The sequence below is a fragment of the Coloeus monedula genome (assembly GCF_965178545.1).
Source record: "Coloeus monedula genome assembly, chromosome: Z".
Lineage (NCBI taxonomy): Eukaryota > Metazoa > Chordata > Aves > Passeriformes > Corvidae > Coloeus > Coloeus monedula.
The window spans coordinates 75,849,618-75,870,151 of record NC_138822.1 but is presented as its reverse complement, the minus strand read 5'-3'; the positions used below and the strand labels follow the sequence as shown (position 1 = coordinate 75,870,151).

The 20,534-nt window shown below is 41.8% G+C and overlaps 1 protein-coding gene across 1 annotated transcript in view; it reads left to right on the top strand.

The window, feature by feature from the left end:
* LOC309584785 (protein unc-13 homolog B-like) overlaps nt 1-20,534 on the top strand; it is a 204,429-nt gene that overhangs the window by 67,499 nt on the left and 116,396 nt on the right. The window contains exons 10-11 of the mRNA XM_082301026.1: nt 9,599-9,925; nt 11,853-11,943. Of these exons, the coding sequence (XP_082157152.1) occupies nt 9,599-9,925; nt 11,853-11,943 (418 nt within the window). The remainder of the gene's footprint in view (nt 1-9,598; nt 9,926-11,852; nt 11,944-20,534) is intronic.

The following is a 20,534-nucleotide window of genomic DNA, read 5'->3' as shown; positions in this document are numbered from 1 at the left end:
TTCCCTGCAAATGCAGGTTCCCAGTTAAAGGCTAGCTCTGATAAAAACCATAAAACTAAAGAGAGCAAGCATGGTCATTCCGTGCAAGACTTAACGCTGTCTCCTGTTGAAGAACCCAATGAGGAGTACATAGACACGATGGATGAACTTCAGTGTCTGGTAGAATCCGTCTCTGAATACTTGGCTGAAAAGGAGGAAGAAATCAGCAAATTTGGTACATTGCCAGAAACAAAAAAAAATGTTGAGAGTGTGCCACTGAAGCAGGATAATGCTGATAATTCATCAGAAGCTAAAAAGTCTGAGCAGACCAAACATCCTGCTGCAGAGGAGAGTACCAAAGGCAAATCTGAATCTCTTCCAGACTTGTCAGGTGTGAAAAATACAGTGAATTCCCTGTTCAGCTCTTTCACAGAGAAGGTGGGGTCGAGCACAAAGCAGCTCACAGCCTCTGTTGAAAAACTTGTTTCTTCCACTCCAGAAAATACAGAAAACAAAAACTCATCAGAAGGTGGAATCTTGAATGTATTTACCAGTAAGTCTAAAACTGAGAGTTCTTCTTCTGGAGGGGCAGCAGATAATAAATCTGATGCCAAGTTCTCCATTCAGTCTTTGCTACTATCCCAGGTGAGCAGTGATAAAAGAGCCCAGAACACAAACTCCAACAAGCCAGAAGCCGCTGAGACAGACAGTAAGGCTTCTGCACCACATCCTCCCCAGCAAACACAAGGAAATTCTGCCGACAGCCAGCAGAACCAGCATTCAGTTGTGAATTCAGTTCTAGGCATGTTTAATCCTTTAAAGATCTTCTCTGAGAAGGAGGTGCCAAAAGAGGAGCACACCAAGGACAGCCATGCTGTCAAAGTTGAGGCAAAAAGGAGCGAAACACCATCTGGACAGATGTCAGCCAGGACCAGCAGCACTGTTCCAGAGGCACAGAAAAGTGAGACTAGAAGTGAGGCAGAGGTAAATGCAAGTAGCAGTTCTGTGTCTTCGATCTTTGGCAGGCTGACAAACTCAGTCAGTTCCTTCAGTCTGAAAGCCAATCTTGACGGTCTCTTGGCTTCCAAGCAGCAGGATGTGCCACAGAAGCAACCAGATTCGCATCCTGTTACAAGTCAGCCAGGTGCCACTTTGGTAGAGGGTACGCCCACTGCCAGGGAGCAGTCTCCTGCAAATCGCTCAGAGGATCAGCATCCTGCAGGCCATGGACTGGCAAACAAGCAAAACAGAGGTAATGTGGAACCTAAGGTACAGCCTCAAGATCAGGGTACAGCATCTGAAAGCTTTTTCAACCCACTCAAAAAGTCTTTCAGTCAATTGTTGCTTCCTTCTGCTGAGCAAGGGCAGAAAGAAAGTACCTCTGAACATTTTAAAAGCCATAAGTCTGTGGAGGATGTAAGACAAAATAGTTCATCAAAGGAAGACCACACATTTCCTTTCACTGGAAAACTTCCTTTTATCAGTGGGCTGGGTTCTTCAGCAAAGCAGGAACAGAGGAATGAGAAGGGAGGCTTTATTTCATCGTTATTTAAATTTTCTTCTGCAGAAAATCTAGCACCTACACAGGACCAAAAAAGTCATCAGGGTTCTAGTGGCAGTTCTTTGCATGAAGGCAGAAACAGTAATTCAGGAAGTGCTGTTTCACTAAAATCGAGCTCAGTTCCAAGTTTATCAGACAATAAGGAGGAACTTTTACGAAGGAGAAACATGAATAAAGAAGACCTACCTACTGTCCAGGTAAACAGAGAAAAACACCAGGAGAGTGCCTCTCTTACCCTTAAGGCCAAAGAAGAGCAGCCTCTCTTACCCTTAAGGCCAAAGAAGAGTACTCAAGAAGAACCTAGAAATGTAAAAGGAGGACTGATGAAAGAAGGAGTAAATGCAGCAGACTTAAGCAAAGGCTCAGTTGAATCCACCTCTTCAGCCAAAGGACCAGAAGTTCCAAGTGGAGATGATACTCAGAAGAAGCACACACCAGGTTTTCTTTCTGGGTTTCTTCACATTTCTTCCAATGAAAACACAGCCAATAATCAAGACTCGACTGCTGAAAGCGAGGGTGATAGCCAGAAAAGCACTTCTTCTGGATTATTTTCTGGCTTATTTAGGTTTGCCTCAAGTGAAAACTTGTCTGAGTGTAAGCAAGAGAAGGCAAAACCAAATTCTCTGGGCTTCATGAAGCTTTTTGATAGAGGTGAGGATTCTAGCTCGGAGACAAAACCCAGTAATTCTGGAATGGCTTCTGACAGTCAAAGCAGCGCTGGAGAAAAGCAGGAATCTTCCAGCTTCTTAAAAAATCTGCTGCCCAAACCAAAGGAGAAGCAGGATAATGTGAAAACAGGGGAATCTTCCACTACCGACCACTCATCCAGTGCAAGAGTAAATGAAACAACTGAGCCCCATGTTCCCCGTGGTGGGCATCCTGTGCTCCCTGAGGCCCTAAATCTGCAAGCCAAGGTACAGGACTTATCTGGAAAGCCTGTAAATAGTAGGCATATTCCTCAACAGGATACAGAATCTAGAGTTCTTCCTACTACTTTAAACAAAGGATCAAATGAATCTTTCAATTTGACTAACAAAAGCTATAACCCTATGGAGCAGTACTCAGCTTATCAGGAAACAAGGAGCCATTCTAGCTTTGAATGGGAATATGAAGTGGGGGGACTGGCTGACACTCATGGAATAGCAGTACCAGTTTACTACGTGTTAAACCAGAACTCTGTTCTGCCCCCTCAGTTCTTGGACTGGCCTGAAAATGATGTGGTAGTGAATCTCTGTAAAAAGGATGGGAATGCAAATGTGATGGATTGGCAGACTAATGCCAATTTTGACGGACAGAGTTTAGATTTAAGTGCGGTATCATATGAGTCATTTGACCAGTTAATGTTTCAAGACATTTATTTGGAAGAAAACGATGCACAGACTGCTGATTCTCTCAATGAAAGTTACAGTAACTTTCCACCCTTTGAAAGAGACAGCAGTTACTCATTTGAAGAGTTGCCCATGGATTTGAGCTACTCCTCTGGCTGTGATGGAACGATGTGGACTCTAATTGACCAAGAGACTTTAAGTATGGATGAAGGGTTAATGTACTCATCCTATAGCCGGGAGTATCAGGAGTGGATAATGATGCTTGAGCAGGGTGTGTGGTGGCCATCAGAAGATGGTGATTGTGGATACTACATGTACAGTGACAGCCAGTATGTATATTCCCTGCTCACTGATCCCACTGGACAGTATGTCTACGTGTGTGCTCCTGAAACTGACTCCTACCTGAACTGCTGGGATTATAATTTCCAGATGGATTCCATTCCAAGAGCTGTACTAGAAGACAACACAATTGCTGTTTGTGGTTTCAAAGTCCCTCTTGGCAGTGAAGATGAGCTATTTTGGTTTGCTGAAGAAGAGTGTCTAGATGATTATACAACAAATAAACCCTTGGATTTGTCAGTAGCTTTGCAGAGGAGCGACCAGCTAATGAACATGAATTTGGAAACTTTTTCACAAATGTTTGAGGAGTCTATTTATTATCAGAGAGAGCAGCCATTAGACTTCTCAGGTTATAAACTTCAAAAACTCAAAGTAGATTTCAGACCTGAGAAGGAAACCCAGAATCATTCAGAGGAGCCTCCGTTAACCCTTGATCTCAGAACACATTCCAGAATGGCTGTCAGTAAATCGCTGAGTAAGGAAGTCCACACCGAGGAAGTTGATAAGGCTGTCCCTGTGACGACTTCTGGGAGCGGGTCATCAGGATTCTTTGGATTCCAGCTGTTCCAGTCTACTACTAAAGCTGAAGAAACTTCAGCATCGACTGAAAGAGTAACAGAAGCAAAAAAGACTGAGGAAGATAAGAAAACACCAGTGAATAAAGTTAGCTCCTTATTTTCTGCTTTGGGTGGACTAATTGGAAAGTCTACAAGCCCTGGCTCTGAGACATCTGAAGATTCTACCTTGAAGAGAACAGACACACAGTCGATATCATCTGAAAGTAAGACTGGTGTTTTATCACTTACACCAAATAAAAAATTAGATGAAGAACAAGTAGGGCAGAAGTTTCCTGTTACATCAGAATCGAGAAGAAATACTGCGTCAGAACTTAATTTGGAGGCTCCTAGAAATGAAAAGCCAGGATTACACCAGACTGAAAACATCCATGTTAAAAAGCCAGGATTAACAAGATCTCCTTCTACCCTGAGCCAAACTGCTGCGGATGGCAGGCCCATACGAGAAGAGAGACCTGTTAAAGCAGCACCAGCTTCCAGGCGTCTTGAAAGGCATGCAACCATTAATGAACCAAGTCAGCCACACTCAAATCAGAGCCAACCAGCCACTGAGCCTGAGGAGACATTATTTAAAAGTGCTCTGAAATTGTTCAGTCTTGGAGAAGATTCTCCTGCAAGCTCAACTTCCAGCAAACCCCAATCTTCTGGATTTTTTGATTTCTTTAAAACACAAATAAGCAAAGAACCGCAACCATCAGCAGAACTGGAGAAAAGGCAAAGTAATAAACCAGAAGAGGTGAAACAGCCAGAACAGAAGGAAACCTCCGGCATCTCATCTTTATTTGGATCCCTCGGGGATATCTTCAAAGTGGAGCCTGTGTCTTCTCAACCACCCTCAAGTACTACGACTCTGCCAAAACCCAGTAGCAGAACTGTGGCTGAGCCAAGACAGAAACCTGAGAAGTCTGGGGGTCTTCAGAGTGCCAGTATGCCATGTCTGTCCTCCACCCCTAAGGAAGGGGTGAGAACTGAAGGCACGGACAAGCATGTCTCTCCTAGCCCCAGGGTGCAAGTGGAACAACAAAGCAAAAAAGCTGTGGAGGAGTCTCCTGAGAAAAAAAAAGTGCCTCCTGGAAACGTTTCACAGAAGCCAGTGGGTGCAGGTCCCAGAGTAAGCCGGCTGGGCCAGCCAGCTGGGCAGCAAAGCAGCACACCCACGGTTACACCAAAGCCACAGGGAGGTCGTGTAGGAGACACAGCTAATCAGGTAAGACCAAAGCCAGACCAGACACCCAAAGAGTCGGGTTTCAGTTTGCCATTCAGCTTCTCTGATATCACTGCTCCGAAATCCCAGCCAGCCAGTAAGAGCATATTCTCCTTCTTCACTGGATCAGATGAACCAAAGCCTTCAGCACCTGCTGCTCCTCCTGCTAGTGGGAAACAACAGGAAACAGAGGGGCTGTTTCATCTGCCCTCCTTCTTCTCCAGTGGTCCAGCTCCTGACAAGAGTGTACCTCAAAGAAGTACTAGTTTTAGCTTCTTCAGTTTGTCATCATTTTTGGATGAAAAGCCACAAACTGCTCCAGGACAGGAAAAAACAGCTAAACCAGTGAATGCTAAGCCACATATGAAGCAAAGTGTTTCCACCAACTCTGGTGTCAAAACCAGCAGTTCTACCAGGCAACAAGATGTAGACAATAGAAAAGAAGTTGATGACATTATTGCAGCAGTGACTGGCAAACAAACGTCTAATGACCTCATGATCCCAGAAAATAAATCAGAAAAGCTGACAGTGGAAAATGCAGAAAGTATTGCTGCAGTAGCTGAAGAGAGTGGTTTAGAAAAACTTCCACAGACTGCTGGAGAGAGTAGCTTAGGAGAGCTTCCACAGGCCAGTGAACAGAGTGACTTAGGAAAGCTTCCACAGACCGAGGACAATGCAGTAACCAGTTTGTCTGCTCCTGGTCCTTGCCTTCAGACTTCCACTGTGCAGGAGGGTTCTCAGGATGAACAGAGTATTTCCCTAGGGGTAGAAGATGCTTTGGGTAACGCAGAGAAAATGGACAGTGTTGCATTTCCTACTGATGAAGAGCTTTATTCTTCCAAAGAGCAAACTTCTGAAAAGGTTGATCACAGTGTGGCCTCAGGTGATAAGATAGATTCCCAGGGTCTATGTGACTTAAATAGTATGAGTGACATGAAAAATGAAGTGGTCTCTGAAGAAGTACGTGTACAGAATGAGCTGCCAGAACAAAAAGTACCTGTACAAACGGACAGATTACAAGGGACGCAACAGCCACATGTTCCTCCTAAAATGCCAGAGGCACCTAATTTGCAAAGCCAACCAAAGGAACCTGAGAGTGATAAATCGGTTCTGGATTCTTCAGTTGAAATGTTTTCAAGTTTCATGACAAAAATGAAACCACCTAAAACATTTTCTGGTTTCTTTTCTCAACCTCAAGCTGCTGCACCTCCTTCTGCGCAGAAGAGGAGCTCCTCTTTCTTTGGTTTCTCATCCCTCCCAAGTGGCCCAGCACCATCTTTCACAAATGATATATTTGGCATCTTCAAAGGTCCAAAAGAATCTCCAAAAGAGATGCCACCAAAATTCACCCCTAAACCTCAAAGCACTAGTGTGAAAGATGTCACTGGGTCTGTTCCAGCAAAAGACTCTAGGGAGAGTGAAAATACAGGTGCAGCCAGAGAGTCTGAAAGAGATGTCTTTAGCTCTGTGAAGAAGGATGTAGTACCTGTTTCAACAGAAGAGAACTCCACAAAAGAGTCTTCTATGAAAACAGAAACTGAGGAGAAGAAGAGCTTGGAAACCTCTAAAGAGGAACCTTTGAGGGCTGCTCCAGAAATGGGAGTGTCTAGTGGGAATGCAGCCCTCGAGGTTCTGCAGCAGGATAGTGAAGCACAGCCCTCTGAGGTGGTAGATACTCAGCCATGCCAGTCTGATCTCAGTGGTGCAATTGATGCAGTGCAGGCTGAGGCCGCCGACCAGGCTGATGTAGGTACTTACCAACCAGATGTGGGGTCTTCAGGTGTAGCAGAGGAAGAAGCTGCTCCTGCAGACAAGGAAGCCACTGACATCCTTCACACTGGCTCTACTGATGAGCTTGTGCTGGAAGTCCAAACAAACAAGGCAGACACAAGCCTTTTGCAGTTAGATGAGAGTGCTACATTTGAGTCAGAGCCTGCTGTTACAGGGGATCAGGCCGATGTTGGTATTGATCAGCAGGACTTGATCAGTAGCAATAACAAAGAACTCACAGCTCTAGCTGATGAGCCCAGTGTTCATTTGCCTCAGCTGAATGAAGAGAAGACAAGTGAGGTAAAACAGCAAACTGCTGAACAGGAGAAACATTTAACAATTGATGAGGTGCCTGCAGAAGGGATAGCTTCCAAATCTGACTTGGAGAAACATTTAACAATTGATGAGCCGCCTGCAGAAGGGATTGCTTCCAAATCTGACTTGAAGAAACAGGGTAAAACCAATAATGTTGCTCCAGATACAAGCAGTAGTAAACCAATCTTTGAAATACCGAACATACCCAGTTTGCCAAAATTTGGCTTTATGTCATCTGATAGTGGAAAACCTTTTGGGTCATTCTTCTCTCAGCAGCCACCTTCTGCTAATAAAGCAGGAACAGATGAGGGCCTTGTGTCCAGTTTTAAGAAACTCTCTATGTCTCTCTTTGAAGGAGGTGGTGAAGAAAAGGTGAATAAGCCAGAGAGTGCCCAAGGAGCAGTATTTGGGAAAAAGCTAGATTTCTCCTTTCCCTGGCAAAAAGACATCAAGGAGACCTCTGCCAAAAAGGAACCACATGTACTACCACAGGCTTTGTCAAAACCAGATGACAAGGTGTTAGGAACAGTCAGTTCAGAAGAAAGCTCAAAATCTGCAGTCTCGGATCAAGTGACTGATGCAAATGTAGAAGTAAAGTTGTCTTCAAAGCAGGCTGACGCTGTAGACAATGAACGTTCTGAAGAGCCATCTGGTGCAAGCACTGTTGATGATACATCCAACAAAGAACTGGGAGAAAACCTTGACAAAGAGTCAGAAGATCAGCAGAACGTGATTTCAGGTGAACTGCAGAAAGAAGATCAGGCAGAGGAGCATGTGCTGGACAAGCCTGAAGAGAAAGAAACTGGGCTTGATTCTGCTTCTGATGGAGCAGTACTGCATCCTGACACACTGGCTCCAGATCTGCATAGTGTGGAACAACTGAATGAGAAAAGGCTAGTTACAAATGAGGCATAATAAATGGGATTTGACCATTTATAATGCAATGCTGCAGCAGTAGACAGTGGCCTTGGTGTCTGATGTTTGTAGCTCAGTCCCAGTCCCTACCTGTTGTCAGTGTTTGTGATATCACTGGTGGCTGTCACAGACAGTATGGCAAACTGCAGTCACTAGTTATGTACAAGCCTTTAGACTGTCTTCTCACCTTTTCCCACTCCTTTTCTGTAAGTGTAGTTGAATTTCCCATGTTGTTATAATGTGTCCCACTTAATGAGATGCTTTTAGTGCTAACTTCATTAGCCTTTCAGAAGTTGTAGTCTTTGTGTGTTAATTCTGCTGCATACAATTCACTTTGCTTTCTTGTTTAGTGATAATAATACCACATTTGCTAAGAAAAAAGTAACAGGTAGAATGTATTGGTAGGAAGGAATGTTTTGTTTTCAAAATGCAAGGTCAAGGCTTTTGATTTTAGAGAGAAATTTAACTTACTGATGACGCATTATACAACTACTTAGGTTGATTTCACATTACTGGAGATACTAAAACACTTCCAGAAATATCAGTGAAGGTATTCTAATGCTTGGTCTTCCTAAAATTGGTGCAAAGTTTGTTTCATGCAGTTATGAAAACTACTAGAGGAAAGTATCAGTATTTCATGAGTCTGTATTCAGTCCTGTGCATGTGCTAAGTTACAATTGCCCTTAAAAATCAAACCAGAGACTTGCTAAACTTACACATTTCTGTGTAACATAAGTGAAATTGTTCCTCTGATCATACAGTTGCAACTCTGCACTCACAGAACTTCCTGGCTCCAAATGCTCCTAAGACTGCAAGAGAAAAATATGAGTGTTGCTTAATTCTTGGCCACAGCTTTCCTGACTGCATGAGAAATTTCCATCTGCTGTATTTTGTTTGAGGATTCTAGGAATTCAGTCCTTAAAGGGGTGTCTTGAATCACAGCAGTCATACCCCTGTGATGCTGGGGATTATATATAAAATAAATTATTGAGGGAGCTGTACTGGAATGAGACATGTGGCTTTCATTTGAAAAATTGCTCCACTTTTGTAAAAGGTTGTAAATTGAAGGTCTTGACAGTCTTAATCTTGACTGCAACATGTTTTATCAGAGACTTTTAATATATAAAAATAAACTTCAACCATATTTTTTAGTAATAGTAATCGTAAATGGTTGTGATTAAGACCCCAACTGCAGCAAAACTGCAGAAGACAGAAACACTTTCACTCTGAATTGCTGTGTTTCCATTTTTATTCCTGTCTGGTTATTAGAATGTCTTCACTGCAGCTTCTAGCTGATGTAAGTAGTTGCAAGAAAGGCTGATGTATAGAGCATATATTAGTGTATATATATATATTTATATACACAAAAAAATGTATATATGGTCTATATACTGGTAGACTGTGTATGAAGTATTTCTACTGCCTACCAAACTTTTGAGGTTCACAAGTCTATATTTAGGTAATAATCGTAAGAATATAATAGTTAAGTATGTCTTCATAACATGCCTTTTCAGTAATATTTAGCATCCTGCTCAGCTTTTTAGATGTGCAGGTTGTTTTGTGTTTTTCCAAGCCACTGTTTTTTCTGATGGACTCTCTTATTCTCTCATAGTCCTGCTGGCAGTAGTAGATACGGCTCCTCTTGCAATGTCAGCCAGGAAAGCTCTCACCTGAGTGAGCTGGAACATTCCCATGAAAGTGCCCATGGCTCTGAGCAGGAAGATGATCACCAGGAAAGGCAGTCAAATCATTCTTACCACAGCTCGGGCAGCTACCAGAAAGATGGTCAGGCATGGCTCAAGGAGCAAGAGGAGCCTTATGGCAAAGGAGAGAAGGAGAAGGTCTGCAAGACTGAGGAAAAACCTGCAGACCATTCTGCAGCTAAGTTACCTCTGGAACTTGAGAAGCCCAGGGACGCTGATGCAGGAGTCCAAATGAGGTAGGTGAAACTATTACCAAGTTATTTTCAGCTGTTTCAGAGAGGATTCTTCTATTTGCTATTTACCAGGGCAAATAATGTACATTGTTCTTGCAGCCTTCTCTGACCAGCTGAGTTGATGTTGTGATGTGTGAAACATCTGTTGTGCAGGACCAGTTACTTAGGGGACGTTGGCTATGCTGAAGCTATGTTTGCCTTGTGTGCAAAGAGGAACACTTGCTAAAACTATGGGTTTTGCGTGTGTAGGGAAGAACACCAGCAAGTGCCTTGGAGCTCATTTGCTGGAATTTCTGGTTTGATGAACGTACTCTGGCCCCAAAATAGCTGCTTCATTGCTCATGTGGGATCAAGTTTATGCTTGAGGAACCAAGAATTTGTTTTCATGGTTAGAGCTTCACTAGTTCCATTCTTGCGTAGTAGACTACCACCATTAGAGCTAGTGTTTATGTAGTTGTAGGTTGTAGAATTACAGCATGAATAGACATGTTGCTCTGACTCACTGTGGCAGCTTTTCTTGTCCTTGTACTTTGGTTTTCCAAGCTGTCAACAGTATTGAAAACAGGCTTCAAAAGTATTTCATCTAAGTTTGGAGGAGTAGAGTACTGGGTTTTGCACAGGTTTTACAGGAATTCAAATTTCACTACTTAAATTTGGGAGTGACATTTTTCCTTGAGGTAATCACGTCATTGCAGCCCCTGGATGTGGTTATACTTTCATAAGTATGAGAGATTTTTTCTTTATCTGGTTCAGTTGGATCCATGGGAAGATGTCTGCCTGTCTGTGCCCTTTGGAGGGTACAGCTGGTGTCACTGCGCTTGGATGATAGAATTAACTACAGGAGTTCATGTGTAGGCAAGCCTTACACTAAAGATGAAAAAAGGAAAACAAGACTAGAAAAGTGTTAAACTGTTTTTAAACTCTGATTCACTTTCCTCTTTTCCTTACAGAGCAGCAGGAGTCTTGTCCCAGAATGGCTGGCCTATATTTGTTCACAGGAAAGGTTATTCACATAGTCTATTTCAGGCTAATTTAGGCATCTAACTTGGATGCTCCTGCCTCACTGGCTCCCTTTCTCTCCACCCTCTGGCAGTGCTCTCCTGTCTCCATGGAGTATGCATGGAACTGAGCTCTGAATGTTGATCCCTAGGGCCGCACCTGCCCTAGACCTGTAGTATGGATGTGTGTTGTTCTCATCTATGGGCTTTTTTTATGCAGTCAGCAGTGTGGGGTTGGTGCTTTGCAGGCAGGAAGAGGTGTTTACTTTTGTGATTTACACCTCAACAACATAAAAAGCAGGAATGCAACCAAAAGCCCAAGGTATCACAAGGTTAGGGATTGCACGATGTGCTGTGGGTCACTGAGATGGAGTTCTGCTGACGGATTCACACACAGTCTTGAAAAGCTTTAGGAAAGTGGAGTGACAAAGGTTCAGTGCATGGGGGAAACTCACGGCAGAGCCCTGTTGTCAGTGTTTCCCCTAAAGAGGGGCTGTAAATTTGTAGCAGGAGGAGTAGGAAGAGGCGGTGGTTAGAAGGGAACCGCAACAGGCATGGGGATATAAAATCTTTGATCTACCTCTTTGTGTCTGTTATGGTATGGTAACACAGTTATGGTACCATTGTGTTCCACTGGCTTGATGTGGTGTTGTGGACTGCCTTCCTGATGTTCTCACAAACATCATCTTCCTCCTAGGTTTGGATTGTGTACTGCTCATATCTTTCAGCTCATCGGTTTTCAAGGTGGCTTCTGTGTATAAGGAGACCTCTACTTTAGCTTCTCACTTCCCAGAGCACATGCAGGACTGTGCTGACTGGAGCTTGTTGGTTCCTCCAGCTTCCAGAGCTGAAGCTGTGTTTGCACCATGTGGTTGAATCTGTAATGCAACAGTTGTTCTTCATATAGTGATTTCCTGTTTCTTGCTTTCTAGCTACCAGGGTGACATCGAGCCACCACCGTTTCCTCCAGCAAGAGCCCATTGGATTAGAGCCATTAGCAAAGTCCGACTGCAGCTTCAGCAGGTAGGATGGAGTACTGCTTTGCTCCTTTTCCAATCTGCTGTGGCTCAAGGTTTCATTTCTTCTTCATCGTAAGACACCTCTTACAGTTTTGATGTTTTGCAGACAAAAAATTCCTCAAATGTATTAGGTAGGACTGCAGTATGCTGTGATGTTTTTAGAGCTCTCTGATTCTACCAGACATTCTTAACATCATTGTGGGGAACTAGAGATGAATATCAGAAAAGATGCAGAATCTGAGAAATTAGCTCTGAATTTGTAAATAGTAATAATGGTGTATGGAACTTAAATGGTTTATTCTAAATTGTTTGAAATGAAGACTTTTTCTCAAGGCAACTTGAGGATAGCTTGTTAGTTTAGTAGGAGTTATCTGTATTATTTGTCGTGTGAAAATGTTCCTTGGGAAACTTTGCATCAAATATTTTTATATATACTTATTGAAAGTGGGTGTATAGTAAGTCTTGGTATTTCCATCTCATGAAAGTAAGATTTAAAAATAAATAGTCTTGATTTGGGAAGTCAAAAGGAAAAGGTTGTGACATTTTCTATAACAGTATAAACACTCTTGTTTTAGAAAACAGTGTTTAAGAACCAAAAAGTTGGATTTTTTAAAAAAAGTCTTATGGTTTTATCCATCTATATGCCCACAGAAGGATAACATATGGTGTTCATGTTCCATAGATGATAAACTTTTGCCTACTACCCTAAGTGCAGAGTTAATATATTTCACTTAGAAATACTACTTTCTTCTAGAGGTGAATTGTTTTGTTTTTATAGGAGATTTTACAGTATCTGTCACAATCAGGACTTTATCCTCCGGATTTTTGCGTATTTTCAAGAAAGTGATTGTTGTTGCTTTGCATCTGGGGAGGCAAAATAGTTTTTCTCTTTTCTTATCTGGATTGTAAATGCTTTTTCATCTAACGGTGGCTTCACTTCTGAGCAGAAAGGATTTGGATCAAAACCCTCAGTATGACATGGAAAGTGAAGAACACTACTAGTATATAAGAAGAAATGAACTTCTGCTGTTATTTTGTCAAGTATGCAAACAAAACAGTTTAGTTCTGTGCCTTATGGAAAAAAGTGCAAAACAAGGGACAAGAGATTCAACACCACCTATCTGTGGATGTCTCTCGTTTTCTGAGAGAGTAGAAGGTTCATGAGGTAGTTCAGCATAATTTTGTGTTTCTCCTGAATTGGGAGGAAGACATGCTTTGAGATCGTTGTTACTGAAACAGTAGTTTAGTTTTGATAGCAAAATGTCATTTTTGGTTTGTCTTGACCACTGCTGACAGCTATTGATCAAAAATTCCCTTAAACCAAAAAATGTATTAATTGGAGCTTTCCAAGAGCCTGCTCTGGTGCTTAGCTGCCTTTACTGTCCAAAGACTTTTTCCTTACCTCTGCTCTAGGTCTCTCTTGTTCCATATAAATCCATGTCTCATGATTAGGATAAGGAATACTGGAATAGTAAAGAGCTACTGCAAAAACAGGACAAAGCCCCACTTGCTCTTCTTGTGTTCACTAGATGACCCTTTTTCTTTTAGCCTTTTCTTGCCAGGATTTTTAGGCACTCTTAAGTCAGGCTGGTTTTTTTTTTTTTTCTTCTCTCTCTTACTCCTTTCTTTGTTTTCCCTAAAGTGCAGTGTCCAAAGCTGAATGTAGAAATCCAGCTGAGAGCCTGCTCATGTGCACTATACAGCAACCAAGACTTTGTTCTCCTTCCTGTGATCCTGATATCCCAAGATATACTGGCTGTCCTGCTGTGATGGTGCTTTTTTTATCACAGGCTATCGCTGATGCATAGTTAGCCTTTTACACGTTCCAGCACTGAGATTCTTTCTGAAAAAGGACTTTTTCAGTTGTTGCATAGCCTATATTTGTGTTGGATTACAGCTGAATATGGCTTTGCACTTGTTCTTACAGCATTTTGGGTTGGTTTTTTTTTCATTTTGTAAGCACTTTGTTGTCTGTCTCTTCCTTACCTTTTACATGAACAAATCATTCAAGTTGTCTGTGACAAAGTTGTGTGGTATCCAAGCTGATGTCCTGTGTGCTAGCAGAGTTGCCTGAGGTATCTTGCTTGATACATTCTTTGAATTTGGCTACTATGATTATCATTTTTTTACCAGTATATTTGCATCTATTTTAACAGCTTCATCCAGATCACAGGGTATAAAACTTCTACTATTCTCTCGCTACCCCTTAGAATAATTTACCTTGTCATAGAAGGAAGTTAAATGCATTTGACCCAGTTCTACTCTTGATGAAACCATGCTCACAGTTATTTCTCTCCTTTTTATGTTCTAGAAGATTTGCAAATAATTTGATTATTTGTTCCAGTCTTCAATCCCCAGGGAATTGGGGGGCGGGTGTGTGTGTGTGTGTCAACTTAGTGCTTTTATAATTAACCAAGGCTTTCTCTTACTATTTTTTAAGCATAAATACTTGCTTTGCCTTTTTCAAATCTTCAAGTGCATTGTCTGTTTCTCAAGTTCTTAGTGCTTACTGATTATCAGTGTTGCAACTTAGAACCTGAGGATAAGTATTTATCAGAGCCAGCTGACTTAACAGATAGATAAGGTGGTTATTTCTTTCAAATTTGTTTTTCTTTACTGGAGCCTCTATTTTATAACATTCTAAACCTTTTTGCTTTAAAACCCCCCCAACAATCCAGTATTAATTCCGTCAGCTGCCTGACTGCGTTTGTCCCTGTCACTGAAGACCTGAAGCAATTAAGGCATCAAATTTCCAGCCTTCTTAATGCCAGCTGATGATGATGAGTGGCATCCATCCTTTATTTGTCATACTGTGTGTTCATTGCTAGATGTTTAATATTGTGCTTCAGCCTTTTGATTCCTTTTCTGTGCAATCATTCTTGCCCTTAAACTTCCTCAGGAAGAGAGTTCAAGCCCTCTTAGAGGGCAGGAGGTTTCTTCACTGGGGCAGGTTCTGATTTTTGTCTGGCAATGCTGTTTCATTAGCTGTTAACAGCTTCCTGAAGTCCCTTGTCCTTTAAGCCTCTTTCTCTTGAGCTCTAGACACTTGATTTTCTGAGTTCTTATTAGTTTGTGTTCTTGAATTGCGTAGTGTTTTCTAGCTTGTCTAATTCCTTTCCTTCTAAGGTATCAGGACGACTCTCACAGTTCCTTCAGATGCATTTGCATCCTTATTTCTCTCTGCACTTGTGCTCAAATTTTAGGAAGAGCATCTCTGCTAGTTGCTTTCCGCGCAAGTCAAGTCATCAGCTTGTTCATAGGTTTTCTTTTAAAGTCAGTGATACAAACACAGACATATAGATGAGGATCAGGATTATAAAAGTCCCTGTGGGGATAGTCTAACCTGGGGATTCTCTTGGTAGCTAGAAAAGATCATGTCTCATTTCTCTGGTCACTGTGTTAACATCTTTCCATCTTCTGTCATTACCTAGGAGCTTTCAAGAGGACTGTCCTTGTTTGTTCTAGCACTTCAGAGCAGGTGGTTATGTCCTTAGTGTTTGAAGTGATGTCTCCAGCACATTTCTCACAATTCCTCTTTCTCCACATACCATAACATTTCATGAATACACATAGAGCTCCACTGCACAGATGTGAGGGGCTGGACTCCTATCACATAGCCTACTGAAATGATTCTTGCAACCCTTAATTGTTAATGATCAGACTGAAATTTGAAAGAATAAAGAAAAAGTCCAAAAAAGAAAAGGACACCCAAGAAGTTTCCATATGTGATGTGATTATAAATCCCCTGAGCAATTCGGCTTCCTACCTGGGAAAAGATTAATATTCATGTGAATAATGTACATGCATCCTACATTCTGACCATGAGTCAGAGAAATGTAGTGTTTTAATTAAGACTTGACAGTTACAAAATGACACAGAAATTTGTAACTGTGCATGTTAAAAAAGCTTTGTTGTAGCATGCACGTACGTTTTGTTCTTCACTTCTGCTGTTTTTCTTGTTCTCTTTCTCTGTGAAGAGGAAACTTAATTATGCCAGAATCAACTAGGGTTTTCAGCCCAGTTTTTTTCAAGGAATGACTCAATAATCCTCACCTTCACACTTAGAACTTTGACTACAAAGAGGGATTATTTGATAGCTCATCTGCTGCAATCCCTCAGTGGGACTTTTTCAGAGGAAGAACAAACATGTATCTATTGCACCTTCAACTTGCAGTGCTCAGTAACTGAAGTAGCCTCCAGCTAGGGACATGGCTGTGTGACTTTTAAAATTAAACAAATTTGAATCTGACTTTTGTTGTAACAGAAGAAGAGGCAGACTGAGGAAGAGGAAAAATTCGGTCCAATCGTCAAATTACCTCTCTTACCAACTCTTTCAAGTATATTTAAGTATTAGAGGAGGGTATGGAATCTAGGATTTTCTCCACTTACATTGAATTTGTTTATGGGGGAAAAAGTCTTACGCAGCATTTTCCTCTTTTATGTCAGCAGATTAAATACATCAATTGAGTTATTTTTTTGCAAAACCAAAGTAACTGGAGCACTATTTCCTCATTCTTTTTATAATGCCATTTTATACCAACTATTTTGATTTAATCTTTGTCTTTCTCTGTTTAATGGCAGTAGCCTGTTCCTTTTGACTGATGCGTAATCAGTTCACATACTGAGATGGCAGATGTAGTTCATGACAATGGTTTTCTGGAATATGATGATCACCTGCAGTAGCAGGGACTAAAGGGGGTTTTACTTTAGTCTTACAGGTACCCAGTCATATCCTTAGTCTGATTTTCTCATGCTCTATAGCTTCACCTCTGATCAAGCACCTGCAAATATTTAAGAACCATGAGGGTCTCAGTTTTAAAAGTGCTGGTCCTGGGAGGGTGCTGTGCTGGTGATTTTGTAGTGTGAAGCCCTGTTTTGATTTTGAGACAGCAAGCTGTTGGTGCCAAGCCCTACTATTCCCTTCATAAGCAACAGTGGGATGCCCTAAAAGTCCTTGCTGGACTTAAACTCTTGGTGGAGAGACCAGCAGGGTTTGGTGCCAGTTTTGGTTGCAACTTTGATTGTAAGTTATCTGCCTGTCCCTGTGTGATTGAAATCAACCCCCACATGTGAACCCAGGCCCTCTGATGAGTAAAACCATGTACTGTGCACCAGCCCACTTGGCTAGTGGAGAACAAACTGCTTTGAGCCAGTCACCAAAAGACTGGAAGCTGTCCCTTTCCACCTCTCATGGACTTTACAGTCCGTGCAATAGTTTGCTTTCGGCATTTTATTTCCCTTAGGCTTTGTTGCCTAGGTGTCTCTTTATGAGTCCCGTGAAGATGAGTAAGCTCTGCATTTTCAAAGCCTCCCACACAGTGGCAAAGAAGCAAACTGAAGCACTGTGACTCTAACAGAGAGTTACTAGAAACTTCTCTTCATACAGAAAAAGTACATCTCCAGTTAAATGTCTTCCTTCTTTTCTATCTAATGATTTATAAAGGTTATCTTAACCTCCACCAAAATACCAGCATTCCTGATCAAGTGTCCTAAGGATCAGTGTTGGTGGGGATGTGTAGAACATTCTTGTGGTCAAGAATTTGCTCTTCCTACACTCCGGTGGAGATCATGTTGGTCAGGCGTGAACCGGGGGTTTCTGCCAGCTCTACTGGAGACTGGTGTTAGGTGGCTGTGGTAGTCAAATCCTTTCTGCAAATGCAGCTTTCAGATCTCTTAGGGATTGCACAACCATAGTTATTTAGAAAGCATTCAAATACCAAAGTAGTAGAGACTATCTCCCTATGCCATAATCTTGGTTCTCTCTGTTGCATCTGAGTTCGCAAGCTAGCAAGTCTTGCGAGACTCTCCGAAGTCCTTTGTGCCTTTCCTGAGGCAGCTTTTAGTGTGGGGTAATTCCCTGGTGTTTGAACAGCTTGTGTCTGTTGTTGCCTCTGTCAGGGAAGGTTCAGCTGACATACTGTACTCAGATGAAGGAAAGCTTCTTTCTTCTCCAAGTGTCTTAAATAAAATACCTGCATTTTCACATCTGTTTGGGATAAAAGCCGTTTTTATTTATCCTTTCTGAGATTCCCTAAGAACTACTATAATTTTTTAATATGCTTTACAGTGAATGTTATGCTAGAGGAAAGTGATAATTATTTGTACATACACACCAGAAAATAGTGTTGTGCCTTCGTTAGCTACTGTTGTGATTTTTGAGCAGCTGTTTGATAACCTTACCTGCAGTGGAAAGGATCAGCAGCCTTTCCCCTTTTAGAGTAGGTAAGAGAAATGCTCTCTTGTGAAGCAACGTTCAGTGTTTTCTTTAATGAGCACAGCAGCTTGGAGCCTGGTCAGTTTCTAACAGGGCTTTCTGAAAGCTTCTCTGAACATATCAATATATTGACACTCATATCTGCTAAAAGCCAGTTTCGGTGTTGATGATCTGTATCCCCTGGCACACCGGGCATCTTTCCCCTTCAGTTTTCTCCATATCTTCTTGTTGCTGGTTAGAAAAAACCCCAGAAAAATTCAGGGGGTTTTGCTTCTCTAGACTTTGTATTGTAAATCATACACATCTGTAAGTCAAAATTGTTCTGAAGCCTTTAAATGGGAATTCAAGAGAAGTTTGCTTTTCTTCCCAAGTTTATTCCATTGATTTCTTTAAAAGAAAGGGAGGGTGTTTGTGCAACATCTGGGATATAGTTTACACACATGATGTGTTCCACAATTAGATGCATTTCTTTCTTTGTGCCAGTACTGCACATTATGTTCAAATAATCCAGTTTGGCTGAACTCTGTGCTTCTCTAAGATCATAACGACAGCACTGGTTGTGAATAGACTGTCATTATACCTATTAATTTTTTTAAGGTAGGTATGTCTAGAATAAGGGAGGAATAGGACTCTTGTTCCTGATCTAAACCGAGCAATACTGGGATTTTAACCTAGGTTTCCGAGACGGTTTAGAAAGTGCATTGACTGCTAAGATCAGCTAACAGCTCCTCCAGGGAATGACTGTTCTCTGCACTTCCTCAACTGTTTGGACATCTTAGACCAGAGAAATATTCTCATTCAAATGCATTATGGTCCTGTAAAGCAGATTTTGATTCTGACAAGTTGATGTTTTCTGAAGGAAAAGGTATCTTAGTCACCTTCTTTATTCTCCATACAAGTGTACCTCTGCTGATCAGAGATAAGATGTGGGTGGCAGCAGTGAACTGGTGATGTGGATAGATGACCTGTGTCTTGTACAACTCCTAGATTCTTGATTAGACTGTGTATCCATGACTTCTGCCTTTTTTCCTCTGGGAACATTTCTCATAGGCTATCTGGTCACAGAAGTTTCTGTGGTGGTTATGTCCAAAAGTGAGTGTTGCAGGCTGGAGGAGCTATCCCTGTGCACATAGCTTATTCCTCTGAACTGGGGTGAACTACAGTAGGCTCTTTTTCCTTGTCTGATGCTGCCCAGCTTGCATTCACACTTGTACCAAGACTCTTCCAGAAAACCTTCTTGACCAAGTGATTGTCATTTCTCAGGACCTGCTGCAGTGGTGAAGCTTTTGTAAAAATGAAACCCAGATTTGTTTGAAGAATGGACCGAGTTCTCTCAGTAGTATATACTAAAGGCTGTAGAAGAACACTGTAAGTGTTTGAGCTGAGACAACCACTGCCACCTTAGGCAAAACTCCCCTCTTTGCACTTTGTTTTGGGGATATAATGGCAGACAGAATTACAGGAACTGTGCTCTGGTGGTAGAGGTTGTGTCTGATTTAGAATAGGGCACAGAAATGTGCAGTGTCCTGATCACCTTGACATGACACCTATGCGTGGTGCTCATTAGGAAAAATTGTGAAGAGTTTCATCTGACACTGGAGTAAGCCAGTTGCTTCTGCTCAAAATAGGGGTGCAATGGGAGAGGTGGGTGGGGGGACTCCTACCTGCCACATACGCAGCCCTTAAAAATAGCATTGGCTGTTGGGAGAGCCAGACTTCACACTCTTATTTTTAAGGATCTGTGTGGGAGGAGGGGATATTTCCCAGTGCTGTGTATTACTGAAGCAATCTGTACAAGAAATGCTGCACCGGGGAGATAGCAGTGGGCTTCAGCTTACAAAGCACAAGAATTGAGGAAAAGATGAGCTAAACAGCACTGTCTGAGAGCATCATAAATGGAACAATAACTATTCATGCAATGTTAGCAAATGCATTGAATAATAACATAACTTCATAGGAAAAGCCAGAAGGTCAGAAAAAAGGAGCTAGGCTCAATTTTTTCTTTCAGTATTGCTTTTTCTTTCAGTTGTTTCTTGTTTTCCAAGCTGTGTTGTTACACAACTTGTTTAGATGTAGGGCAGGGTTGGCTCGCATGCTTCTGAGCTGATTTTTGGAGTCATGTAAGGGTTGTGTAACTAGAGTCTTCCAGTGCTATGCATCCAGATTCAAGTAAGATGATTGCTTTGTTTTTCCCCCATTGTAAAAGTGGTATTTATAAGTCAAAAAGCTGTTAATATTGCATAATACAATGCCTGAAGACATCAGTACTCCAGTTCTGCACGGTGCTACATAGCATGTAAAATCGAATAATAGAATCATAGGATGACTTGGATTAGAAGGGACCTTAAAGATGATCTAGTTCCAACCTCCCTGTCATGGGC